The sequence below is a fragment of the Hemibagrus wyckioides genome, linkage group LG29, assembly GCF_019097595.1.
Source record: "Hemibagrus wyckioides isolate EC202008001 linkage group LG29, SWU_Hwy_1.0, whole genome shotgun sequence".
Classification (NCBI taxonomy): Eukaryota; Metazoa; Chordata; class Actinopteri; order Siluriformes; family Bagridae; genus Hemibagrus; species Hemibagrus wyckioides.
In genome coordinates, this window is record NC_080738.1 from 9,926,346 (window position 1) to 9,940,478 (window position 14,133).

Here is a 14,133-nt window from a genome sequence, read left to right on the forward strand (position 1 = left end):
AATTTGTCTATTCTCATTATTTGGCAGTTTTTTAAAATAGCACTTGATGCAGTACAATTTTATTAAAATGCGGTATAATGTGCTACAGTTAATTTAGTGTCATGTGGCCAGATTAAACAGTTGTTTAATCTGGCCACATGACACTAAATTAAGATTATGAAGTTGTAATGTGTGCAGATGGCATGTTACAAAATGCTCATTACTTTAGTAGAATAACTATCTTTGAATTATTCAACAGGATTTCAAACGCCTCAATCTGTATCTCATTACAGTGAATGATGGGGCTTTCAAAGCTCAGACTTTAATGTCATGGCTGTCTCTTCACTGTCCCTTAATGTAATGTTACTTGCCTATATTGCTCATATCTCATGCTTGTAGAAGCACCTCAGAGGTGTGTGTGGACATGCTAGTTTTTATAGATTTCCTTGAAACATTCTGTTCTGTGTGGATTGATCTTTAGTAAGAGCTGGAACTCGTGGCATCATTTAATGGAGAACAGTCACATTTTTATAAATATTGGAATGTTCTGTACCGTTCCTGAGCTTGAAAAGTGACATATTTATCATTGGGTATTTAGAGAAAAGAAAATAAACATTGTTTGCATTGCATTTTTACAGCCAGAGGAAAATGTCAAATTACTACAGATTATACTTCAAATGAGACTTTCTTGTGGTAGCAGTAATATTTCTGTCAATAGAGTCTGACAGGCAATGGCCCGTGGAAAGTTCAAGAAAACCGTATTAAATGTCCACCTCTTGTTTACAATTTCAAACTTGTTTTACGATATGTCATTGAAATTGTGTTTCATTTAATTGGTAATGCAGATGACTGGCAGGATCTATCCTCTTTCAGTGGTTTAAAATGTAGTCTGGATTGTTTCCTTCACACTCTTTATGGCTAAATTGATTGACTCAGAGTAAAGACATTTGTTGATTTTGAAGAAAACCAGTGATGAGAATTGAGTAGTCCTTCATGCTTTGCTTAACATGGGGGCGTGACCGTGTCTGTGCAAAGCTGAAAGCCCCCAAGCTGAAGCAGCACAAAAGAAGTCTGGTTGATGCAGGAAATAGCATTTTGTAGAGTGTGTAATAAAATAATGACAGATGCTATTCTAGGGTAGAGAGTTATCAAGCTGTCTGTTGTCATTTCAACGTTTGACGAATCTTGAGGAAGACAGAGTTGGAGTTTGTTGTATTTTCTTTCCTTTTAAAAAGGTTTCCAGATTTCTATCTTCACATTATTTTATTTGGCATTTCAGGTTCCACAGGTAACTGTTCGAATCATATGAAAACCCCACTGCAAGAAATCATCTGTCCATACTGACCAATTTCAAACAGCTATTCAGGGCCAAGTTTCAAAACAGAAGTACCCCTGAAAAAGCCGTTAACCCGAGCTTCTCAATACAACTTATTGACAAAAGTGGAGTCTGGGGAAGAGGCTTTCCCATGCTAATGAGGCATGCCCATGCCTGCTGCCAGTTGATGTGGACTGGATCAAAGCTTCACATATGTCCAAACAAGGATCTCAAATTAATGAATGACTTGGTCGCCAAGGGGAAATTTTCCATAATCATTGCTGCTGTAACCAGCTTACAGGAGGGTGGAGGAAGTAGAGAATGTGTCTCTCTATTTGTTTTTGAATTCCAGGATCAAAGGATTTCCAGACTGGTCACATTTCTTGTCCTTTTGGTCTGCAAATTACTGGTCAGGGTATTAGACCTATGGTGCCTTATGATAGTATGGGAGCAGTATTGGGAGAAGCACTGTCTAGCCTTTTTTTTAACCATAGACATAACTAGCTGTGAGGTCATGAAATCTAGACCTTGGTGGTTTCTGAAGGTTTTGTTTGTTTGTTTGTTTGTTTGTTTGTTTGTTCAAGACAATGGTGATTGGTTCTCAACAGACCTAAGTTTTTCTTTAGATTTAATTATCGGTTAAGTTTAGCTCTCACAAGACCATTCTACCAGACCTTAAGCTCTTGTTGAGAAGTATCTACCAAAACATTGTCTGATATCTGACATAGCTGTGATGTAAAAGTGTGATTTTATGCAAGAACCTATAAATGCAGGTGAAATGTGAAGGTTATCAGTAAAATGCTAATCACATTGCTAGATGAATGGAACTGTCTAGTTATAGAAACGTTAGTTCATGTGCACGTCTTATCAAGAAAAATGTGGGCCATCTTTGAGTGACCCTGAAGTCTGATTTGAAAAAAAAAAAAAGTTCTACACCAGATATCTCTTCAACAGTTACCTCATTGCTATTACATTGCCTTCCTGCCCAATGTTAGCGATGAAGTGAAATATACTTAATATAGAACTACAGTGAATTATTGATTAAGGTTTAATCTGATCTTGGTTTAATCTTGGTCTGAAAGACAACATTTGTTGGTGCAAAAAAACATGCTTGCTAGAGTGTTCAACTGGCCAGATGTTGACCACTGACCCTAGAGGAAAGGGTGAGACTGAAGCATTCTATTTTGAAACAGAATCCAAGGTGTTTTTTGTGTCTTTTGTTTGTCCAAGCTGCTGAAAAATTACGATTCCTAACGTGTGTAGTTCTTCTCAATTTATTGAGATGTGAAACTACTCATTATTGTGCATGCTTGAATATATTAAGTGGACACCATAGGAGGATTTTAAAAGCGCATTTAAATTCTAGTGAAGATCTATTCATCAGTCCACTCCTAGGATAAATTCTATTGAGAAGTACTCTGGAGTAAAGCAAAGAGCTACTCTATGAGTCACAGTGATAATGGAAGGCCTTGAGAATTGAAGCCACATGCTTTCAAGCTTCTCTGATATTGTGAGACAAGAAGGAAATGATGAGTATTTTCAAGGTGGAAATGTGCTTTCATGAACTAACTGGCAAAAATTGGTTACAGTATACAGTCAATTTAAAATGTAAAAAAAAGCAAATGTTTAAAACAGAGAAAGTAAATCTTTATTATCTTGAATATTCAGGTTTCTGCACAATTTCTTGTACACTATTTGAACGTAAGCAAAGTTGTGATATTGACCAACTACGTTGTACAAAAGGTCAGATTTTCCTCATGTCAAATCTCATGTTTTGAAGCATGTGTCCAGATGATGCGCTGATAAATTGTGATCTAAAATAGATCATAAAGTTTTTGTGGAAACTTACTGAGTCCATGCCAGCAAGAGTGGGATTTCTTTAGCAAAAAAGATGACACAAAATTTTAAGAAGCTCTGAAGTCAAAGTAAATATTCCAAAGACTCTACTTTTCACTCATGGTTATTTAATTTCTAATGCAAAATGTTGGATTTAATTAGAACGAATGCACAGTGGAAGGATTTTCAGTAGTGGTCTCAGACTTTTGGACCCCACTGTAGCATCAAATGATATAATCCAGTAGACTGAAACTAAGTCTGGTTTTAACCTTTATTTTGTTTTTATTTCTGCTTACTTTATTTGACTTTATTGTTTTTTTAATATTGTCTTTCAGGGTTGCATCCAATCATTTCCAATTTCATAGTGTAATCTAATTTTCAGTTCTGTTAGTAGAAGCAGGAAAATTGTAGCACAAAAAAAAAAAAATCACACAATGATATATGGCTATATAGCGATTTGGTTTGCTTTACAAAAGCACAGATTTCTCCACTATTTCTCACAATTTCTTTTCATTTCTCTGGCTTTCTCTAGATATCACCTATGGGAGATATTCTGGCACTTCATTCCTGGAGTTTGAGGGCATTAATCTCAGTGCTGTGAGTAATATCACAGTAAGGGTTCAGACTCGCTCAGTGAATGGAACACTCCTGTATGTCGACCAAGGAGCTGGCTTCTTTTTTATCAAGCTCTACCTTAACAATGGAATTTTAAAGGTAAATGTTTTATAGGTTCTATAATTTATAATGTGTCTGTCTGATGTTTTGTATGGTGTGTGAGCAGGGGTTTAACTTGGGAACTAGAATTTGGGATATCAGGGATGTTGGTTTATCATCATCATCATCATCATCACCACTTACTTAATCCTCTTGTTCCTGCTCCAGATTTATCCCTTCATGTGGGATTAATTAAAATTTCACATTCAAATTAGTACTGTAAAATAATAGGGTACATTTCTCTAGAGCATCTTAAAATTTATGCTTCAGTTTGTAGGTGTAATCGTTCATTTGTCTTCTTTTGCAGTATGACTTTTCCTGCAGCCAAGAAGAGGGGATTCATAGCATTAATACCAAAGGACAGGTCAATGATGGCAAAGAGTATGTGGTACACATGAGGTAACAGTTCCTGCCTAATTTAACTGTCACCCAGAAGTAATAAAAAGGTTTCTATGCCATGTCCAGTCATGCCTGAGCATGTACGTCACCTGACATGCTTAGGCTGGAGTGTACTTGACCATGGACAGGACACATACTCACAGTAAAGGTGTTAGACAGGGTATAAAGCATTCACATACACTGTGGCAGATTGATTTTGTAACTTAAACCGCAAAAATGGTACACAACTACACTTATAATGAAAGCTTATAAGCTTTACATTGGGTTGTGAATTTGATGAGACAAATCCTGGACTGCTTGCAGGCAAATCCTGGACTGCTTATCATTGCATGCAACATCATCATTATTAGAGCTTAGCTCAGAGGTACTCACATGTCTATGCCATTTGTTAATCACATGACATGGCAGAAGCAGAGGGATCTTGTAACAGACTGTTACTACAGCCTGACCAATGTCTCTGGCTTCTCTAACAAAAACAAGCAATCTACTTTATGTCCCAAACTGCCTTCAGCCATGAGGCCAGTGCTGCCTGATGACAGTCTTCCAGTCCCGAAGCCTCCAGAGACATGGAGCATAGAGAGATACCAAGAAGATACCTCAATGCACACGCCTGAATTGGAAATAGACCCTGATACAGATTGTAAACCACTTGCATGCAGTGTGCCTCTTCTCATAACACATTTGAAATGAAATGGCTTGGTCAGGGATTTAGAAGCTGCTAGGTTCACGGCTGAAAGGATAGGTTTGCTGTTACCAGGTTCAAAGATTTCAATTTTCTCAGCCGGCAAGGAGATTTGACAAATTTCTTTGGTCAGCTTGACAGCATGCATTTCTGTACTGAACATGAAGTGCAACAGTAGAATCTTTTTTTATTGATTAGCAGTGTTGATACACAACCATAATGTCTATCCTTTAGTATCTATTGGCTAGGCAGCACACAAATATGGAAGGCTTTTTGAAACATGTACAGTAGAGCACCTGCAACTGGAAATGGTGGCACTGCTGCTAGGAATGCAGCTCAGATACAAGAATTTTCCCAAGATAACTGATGCAAAGATTGGCCTACAAATCAATCAGATCATCAATGACAGGGATTTTGAAGAACTTCTAGTGGGTAAAGAAATAACTGCATAGAAGGCATTAAAAAATCTTGTTAAAATGTTTAACAAACTACAAACAGCTGGCTGACAAATTGCTTGAGTTATGCAAAAAAAAGATGGGGCTCAACATGTCTCTAATGATTCATTCCCAGCATTTATGCGGGAATTCAGTCACAGTGATGACATACTGACACAGTGAGATCACTAAGTATTTTTTAAATGTGGTATATCCATTCATATTGCGTTTAATAACAACATACACGCATGCATAAACACTGGTTGACGGTGAGCAATAAGAGATTTTGGCAGCTGTTTGGATTGTCCATGAGGTATCAGTGTAATTTGACAGTGTAAAAAATAGACAGAGTCAGATGAATGCTTTTAAAACAAAAGATGTCAAGGTGCAGTGTCTTTAACTGACAGACTATGAAAGGAAATAGCTACACACTTTAAAGTTACACCTTTAAAGTTCAAGTTACAATCACCATCTATTTTATGAATAAACAGGTCTACTTGAAAAAAGCTTGCAATACTGAAAAATACAATACTGAAATTACTACTAATGGCATGCAAAGGAGCAAAGCAAGAAAGGGTTTTAAAGTTACATGCAGTAAATTAATTAGCTCTGTACAATACACACACAAACACACACACACACACACACGCATATAATGTATAATATTGTACAAAGCTGTAAATTGTATACATCTTTACAATTGGCCTTCAGGTCATCAGAAATTGCCCTGTAATTTGCGGCTAATGGATTTAACAATGCCATACTGAATATTTTAAAAATGGCACTTCATAAATCTGTCTAATTGACGGTGTGTAAGTGATGGGAGATGTTTATATATAATGTACAGAGCTAATTATATTACTGCATGTCAGTTTGAAACCCTGTCTTCCTTTGTGAGTAGCTCTTCAGGCTCAGCTGAGCATTGTCATCTTCATTAATTTACATTCATATTCAGGAATAAGTGACGTGGACATGCAGTGCCATTAGTGGACTTTTTCAATATTTTTTGCAAGCTTTTTTCGAGTAGACCTGTTTATTTATAAAATACAGATTTGACTGATTGGATCTTGTACAATCAGATCTTAAAGGTGTAGGAATATAGCAATTTCCCTTCATGGTCTATCAGTTAAACATGCTGCACCTTGACTCTTAGCCAACCTTTTTATTTTAAAAGCATTAATCTGCCTCTGTCTATTTTTTCACTGTCAAGACACATCATGTACAATCCAAACAGCTGCCAAAATCTCTCATTGCTCACGGTCATCCATTTAAAGGAATGAAAAACTGTAGAGAGAAGAAGAAGAAAAAAAAAAGAAAGTATGGTGGTGTTAGGGGGAAAAAAGTAAAATATTTCAGGCATGTATCCATCCCAGAAGAATTGTCCCGCTAAGGGCTTGTCTGAGCTGCCGACACCTCGGACCGGCCCCCTAGAGCGCCAAGGTCCTCTCTGTCGTTGGCCTTTTTTAATACATCACTCCGCCAGGAACAATTCTTTTTATATGTAACAGAGGTCTACAGGGACTGACAGGCTCAAGGACTAGCAGGGCCTGCTGCCCTCTGGCAAGGTGCCAAGCCGCCAATGTCGAGCAGAACACAGTTACAGGCTTAGCAAGCCATGCTGCTATCGCTTTTGGGGGTTTTTTTGAGCCCTCACTTCTTTTTTCAGTGAGTGGGCTATCTTGAGACATGGACTTGTGGGCCCAAAGCATCTGCGAGCAGCTACCCTCCTGCTGCACATGGTAAGCTCAGAATCTGCTCTAAGATAATTATCTTTTTTCCCTTGTTATTGGAAGGGCAGAATTAGCTTTGGGAATCTCCCAGGTTTCTATAAAGAAGGAAAAAGCAGAAGGAAGGAAGGAAGGAAGGAAGGAAGGAAGGAGGGAGGGAGGGAGGGAGGGAAGAAAGGAAGGAAGGTGTCTGAGACGGGATGACATCAGCTTTAAGCTGTCTTTGTTTTATCATGTGCTGTTAATAGCCTGTCACTGCCTTGACACTATCAGACATTATCTGATATAGCTATTATAACACAGTTTATTAGGTGTGTCCTTTAGCCACGCTTCATATACGATACACAAGTGCCCTATGGGAGTACCCTATGTGAAACATTGGTGTCAGGTTTTTAGAATGAAAGAATTGTGCTGTGTGTGTGTGTGTTGTCCCCTGTGTGGGTTTTTCTTTTTAATAGAAAGTAAGCTATTCCATTCTAATGTGCACATGCTTCCATCCTCATACATGCTCTCAGGCATAAATGCCGGCAAGATTCCAATACAAACGTTCAGATCATCCAATCTGTCTAAGTACACAGAACAATAGCCTTAATTAAAAAGATGAAACTACATCTTTAATTAGATTTTCACTTTGGCTGGCGCAGGGTGAAAATCTAATTCATTAGTTTTATGCGGCGACTCAATAGAAACATAAAACCAAAATATTTAAATAGACTGCGTCTCACTGTCAAGTAAAATTCCATAAAGCATTCCTTAAAGACTTTTCAAGTTGATTTTCAATTCAAGATTAAGCATTGTACGACATTACAGGTAAATACAGTAGTATAAGGTGTGTTTGTTTTTTAAGAAAGAGAGAAAGAAAGAAAAACAATAGATATTAAAATTTCATTTATTTGTAAATTAGGATAATTTAACTACTGAGAGAGACTGTTGGGATATACAGTACAGTATGTACAGTATACTGTTTAAACTGGAGAATGCCATTCACTGTTTTTATGCCTTTATTCCCCACTAACATATTGAGAAATATCTCTGTAATAAACTTTTGTTAAATGTAATAAACAACGTCTTTAAATCATATTTATAATGTTTATAACATGTATGTAACACTGCCACATAAGAGATGTATAATGTGGCATGATTGTCCCTAGTGGGCAGAGCTAAGGCCTTCTTAAACAAGCCAACTTTCAGACAGTGTTATGGTTGTAAGTGAACAAAAACAGTGAAATAAACACTTTACTTCTTGGGTTTTGATGTTTCATTACTACAGTTTAAGTGTAGCCAGATTTGCACCCAAGTGGATTGGGGAAATGTTGTGTCTTGCCTTGTGTCTCATTACCAGAGACAAAGCATTCAAATATTTTAGTTTAGCTTTCTGGCTTGCTGTTCATTGCTCGGTAATAACCCACCTAGGACACCAGAACACCAGAACACTGCATGGTGAAAAACGTTGTTCATCAATTTTAGTTCAGCGTTAAAAGCCAATGGCCCCAATAAGTTACTTTTCTCACACCCCAATCACCTCTACATAACTGGATGTTTGAATTCCTTACTAATGCTTATGAACCACCAATATCATGCCCCATAAACCAGGATATAGCTCATTAAACATGTCTAGCTTTATTATTAGCTTACACAATACATGCAATATCACCTAGTATTATACGTCTGACATATATGCAAGATATTTTTGCTTTTTACATTAAAGTGTACATTAGCATTCTAGTTTAGATTAATAATTAGATTACAAAATGCTTTTTATGTACAGTGAAATAACGTGAAATGATTGCTGCGACTCTTGTGCGCTATACTGCTAGGTGAAGGGCCGTGTTAAAGTACAGCACTCCAGATAAGAGTGCAAAGCTTTTTATCCATTTAGCTTGAGCTCTGCTCTTCTACATCACTCCTCTGCTGCGTAACATACGGTCACCTCCAGAAGTAATGGCGACCTTGCTAAAGATGGGTCAAAAGGAAGGTTATGAAAAAAACTCTTTTTAGCTTAATATAACATGGAAAATTTGAGATAAATCTATTTCTAATCTGAGGGGGAAAAAAACAAAAAAAAAACCTTATTAAATACATTTTAACCAAACTCCATGTGTCATAATTATTGGCACCCCTGTATTTCTGGACTGTGTGCAACATTTCCAACATAAAAACACTGAGTCTTCTTTACACTCCAGCTCACTCCACAAGTATTCAAAGGGGCTTAGGACAGTAGTCTGGGATGGCCATGTCAAAAGCTTGATTCTGTGGTCACTGAACCATTTTGACTGGATTTGGACATATCTTTTGATCATGGCTGAAAGATCCAGCCATGACTCAGTTCTCTACCCTTTTGATAGATGCAGACAGACTTTCATTAAAAATCTCTTTGCCCTGATGCCATGCACTCAAAGACAAACATCCTCACAGCATCATTCTTTTCTGCATAACCATCCTTGGGTGTTTGTTTCCAAAAAAAAAAAAAAAACTGTTTTCATCATAGAACCCAGCTCCAGTTGATGTTCCAGTAGCGTACAGGTGCTTAAATGGAAGAATGATAGAATAGGCTGCATTTTGGTGAAGTGTATTTTATTAATGTGGAGGTAGTGTCTAATTGTAGATATGGAATCTTTCTCATCCCAAAATGCTTCCACCTCTAGCAAATTTCCAACCAAGATCCTAGGAGAAATTTTTTCCAGTCATCTTTTTCACTGTGTGTGGGGAATAATATACAGTCATCTCCAGGCAGGTTTAGTACAGCTCAGGTTATTATAAACTTCTTAATTATTGCTGTCACAGTGAATTTCAAGTACGTAGCCATTTTAAACCCACTGGATGATTCATAAAGGTCAACACACTTTTGTTGTCTCATTTAATTTATGTATTCTCTAATCATCCCCATGGTGATGAATGATTAAGGGAATGTTGTCCCTGTGCCACGTTATATTTATAATTGAGTGAATTATACATATATATATATATATATGCCTGCGATGGGTTGGCACTCCATCCAGGGTGTATCCTGCCTTGATGCCCGATGAGACAATGAAATGAAATAAAATATATATGCATGCTGATCAGCCATAGGAATAAAACCAACGACAGTTGAAGTGAGTAACATTTTCTTGACAATGAAACCTGTCACAAGGTGGGATTTATTTGGCAACAAGTGAACAGTCAGTTCTCAAAGGAATAATCTTAATGGGCATAAGGATCTGGTCGACTTTGATGAGGGCCAGATTGTGATGGCTAGTGACTGGGTGAGAGCGTCTTCAGAACAACAGGTGTGAGGTATTTCCAATATGGTATGGTTCTACCAAATGTGGTCCAAGGAAAGGCAAGGTTAAAGAGAAAGGGTCATGACTCTCCAGTTCTCAGTCTGATCAAGCATCTGTGGGATATGCTGAACAAATATGTCTGACCCGTGGAACCCCACCTCAATCCAACGTACAAGGCTTAAAGGATCTGCTGCTAACTTCTTGGTGCCAGATACTACAATAAACCTTTTGAGGTCTTGTGGAGTCAATGCCTCGACAGGTCAGAGCTATTTTGGGTGGCACAAAATAACACAAAATTAGGCAGGTGGGTTTTTTTTTTTTTTTTTTTACTTTATAGCTGATTAGTGTATATTCCACACCAAAAGCATTATTTGTAATTTTATGAATATAAATTATAAATAGCAACATATTTTTTTCCTCCTGTGTGATTTACTTGTCTATATTTTTAACATTGAGTCCTACGAAGAACTGAGGAATAAATCAAGTGTAGAGGGAAGACGTAAGAGCTTTACAGCTCTTTCATAACTCTGTGCTAAAATTTGACATGCCATGTCTAATAGAAAATAATGAATACCGAATTCATTGTGTATCCTGCTTTACTTTTAAATCACTGCTTTCTCTTCTGTATCCATGGAAACAATGCTTATCATATTCTCCACAAACTGTTTTTGGTGTGAATATTAAAAAGAGGTAAAAACATAACCATAAAATGCAAATTAGATTGCTTGGCTTTTATAATAATTGTTGTTTCCTAAGGCAAAGAAGAAATATTCTCAACATAAACAGGAGATTGTTATATTTTTTGCTGCAAAATAAACTAGAGATCATTAATTCAGCATATTTACTACCACTGAGCAAAGAGATAAACATGGTCCTAAGCTTTAAATATCCAAATATGATTTCACTCCCTGCATGCCATTATGTAGTTTTCATCTTCATCCATATTCTTGACTATGCTGTGAGTCATTATTTTAATACAACGCTTTTCCTCCACAGACAGTATCTTGCTCCGTGTGAAGCAGAGGTTGCTGTGTCTGGCTTTCAACATACTCAAAGCAATCCAATCAATTACTGGTCAGAAGTAACTTTACACACTACTGGCCATGTTTTTGTAGGAGGTTTGCCTCTCACTTACTCTTCATATGAGGTAAGATTATTCCAGCTACTGGATTGCATCGGCTTTTTTTGTGTTAATGCATGCAGCATCTCTAGACGGCTATTAAATTGCAGATCTGTTTGTTCTGGATGAGAGGCAGGCAGTGTTTATACTTGATGCAGTTCTGGTGAGCCAGAGGTAGCTAGATGCAATTTTATAGTGCATAGGTATCAACATGCTGGTACCATAAGGAAAACTAAACAGAAAGACAATGTCTAAACACAAGAAAAAGGATGTTGGAGAAATGCAAGACATGGTCTGTGTAGTTTCACACTGTCAGTATAGAACGTTACCCTGCGCTGCTGAATCTCGTGAGATTTATGTAAGTTGACTGGAATCATTAATAGTTACCATAGAAACAAACTCCTCGCTCTGGCTGCAGGGTGCAAGTAGCATGAAACATAATTTTTGCACTTGACACACAAAGAAATCAAAAACAGTTTAAATTCAATGCAACATACTAACTTAACATTCACCCGAGCAGCTATACGAAAATATAATATGGATCTGTATTTGCTTCTTGGCTATTTGTGCATGCAAGGTTAATTTGAGAGGTGGTTCAGACTACTGTTGAATATAGTGTGCACTGGTATAAGGTAAGGTAAACAACCTAACAAAATAAATTGGATTGGAAATTGGTGTTTAGGCTTGTAGGTTGAATAGAACCTAATTATTTCTCAGATCCAAGCAGGCTGGGCTTGAGCAAGTAACTATAAACAATAAAGTGCTTGGAACTGGAGATGGAAAATAAGTTGTAAGAAGTCTGCTTAAGTCAGGATTCCCTGACGAACACACTTGACAGCGGCAAAGCACAATATCAGTATCACAGAACACACAGATGGACCCTGTGTGGGGTCATAATGAAGTAAGATCAGGGGCGGTTGGTCATCATTATAGTCGGTCATCTGGTTGTTGGACATGTACCAGAGAAGCTGTAGTTCTGAAAGGAGGAGCTACTCCAGTGTATATAAATGAGGGGGAAGTTTTTACACATGGTGATACACTATATGGCTAAAAATAAGTGGGCGTCTGACTATCATTCCGATGTTCCAAGACCATGGGCATCCATTCCCTCATTTAGTGCCAATAACAGCTTCCAATCCTTAGGAAAGGCTTTCCACTAGATTTGCCCATTCAGGCATAAGAGCATTAAGAAGGTCGGGCACTGATGGTGGTCGAGAAGGCCTGGTGTGATGTTGATGTTCCATTTCATCCCAAAGGTGTTCAGTGGGGTTAAGGTCAGGGCTCTGTGCAGGACACTCAATTTCTTTCACTCTAGCCTTTGCAAACCATGTCTTTATGTACATCACTTTTTGCACAAAGGCATTGTCATGCTGGAAGAGATTTATGCCTTGTGATTGCAGTGCAGGGAAAACTTAACGTTAAAGCATACGAAGACATTCTGGATAATTCTGTGCTTCTAACTTCATGGCAATATTGATGGGAAGACCCACAAATGGATTTGATGGTCAGGTGTCCACAAACTTTAGCCTATAGAGTGTATCTTCTATTATCCTATATGGTGGCTTTGCTGCAAATAGTGGCAGGACAGTACTCTCTCAGATAACTCCTAGAACTCTCCTGGGCATTAGTCAGTGTCCAAAGTAGAAGGCAGCTGCCTTGATCCATTGGTACCTTTGTGGCATGCTATAAAAGCAGCTTATATCACAAGATTTTAGCCCCAAAAGTCCACTGGGGATAATAGATATTTGTACACACACAGGATGCTGCACTTGCACCTGAGCTCACTCACAGTATTATAGGATGTATAAGAAGGGTACTTGTATGCTATCTTCAATAATCAGCCAGATGAAAGAATCTCACAGGTCATCATGCATTGTAAATATTCAATACGGACTAAATGTCACTGCCGCGAATCCAGCTTGTGAGAAGAGTCAGTAGTTTCATCGACGCTAAACAACTTCTCTATAATCCTGGCATTCCTGGATATATGGCAGTGGCTAAAATGCAGAACTTTAATCTTTGGGGCAAAGGATGTGGGGTTGTTGCTGCAAGGATTAGACAGCAGGGCACGTAGCAGTTGCTATTTTAGTTATGGAGGATCTCTCAATAGAGCCCAAGGCCATTGAGTTAGGACACAATGAGCACATCTCATTCTCACTCACTACTGAAAAATTTGGGAAAAGAAGAGACAGAGGAGATAGAGCTGGATGTTTTCACACAATACCTTTCAGATTACATAGCAAAAAAAAAAAAAAAAAGTTTGCCTTATTCAGGAACATTTAATTTACTTGTGTATGCAATCTCTTGAGATGTAATTGTACACATAAAATGGATATAAAAAGTCTACATACCCCTGTGAAAATAGCAGGTTTTTGTGATGTAAAAGAATGAAACCGAGTAAAATCATAAATCATGTCAGAATGTTTTCTACCCATACTGTGAAATAACAAACGTTAACAATCACAAAACTAGTTGAATAAATATGCACACTCCGTAAACTAATATTTTTGAAGCACCTCTGGATATTACAAATTTACTTTTTGGGTAAGAGTCTATCAGCATGGCACATCTTGACTTGGCAATATTTTATCACTCTTTCTTGTAAAAAAAAAAAAAAAACATTCTAGATGCATGAAATTGTAAGGATATCTCCTGTGCACAGAA

At 37.6% G+C, this 14,133-nt stretch overlaps 1 protein-coding gene across 1 annotated transcript in view; it reads left to right on the top strand.

The window, feature by feature from the left end:
* eys (eyes shut homolog) overlaps positions 1 to 14,133 on the top strand; it is a 255,068-nt gene that overhangs the window by 152,728 nt on the left and 88,207 nt on the right. Inside the window, 3 exon segments of the mRNA XM_058384541.1 lie at positions 3,584 to 3,844; positions 4,152 to 4,243; positions 11,346 to 11,496. Coding sequence (XP_058240524.1) covers positions 3,584 to 3,844; positions 4,152 to 4,243; positions 11,346 to 11,496 — 504 coding nt within the window.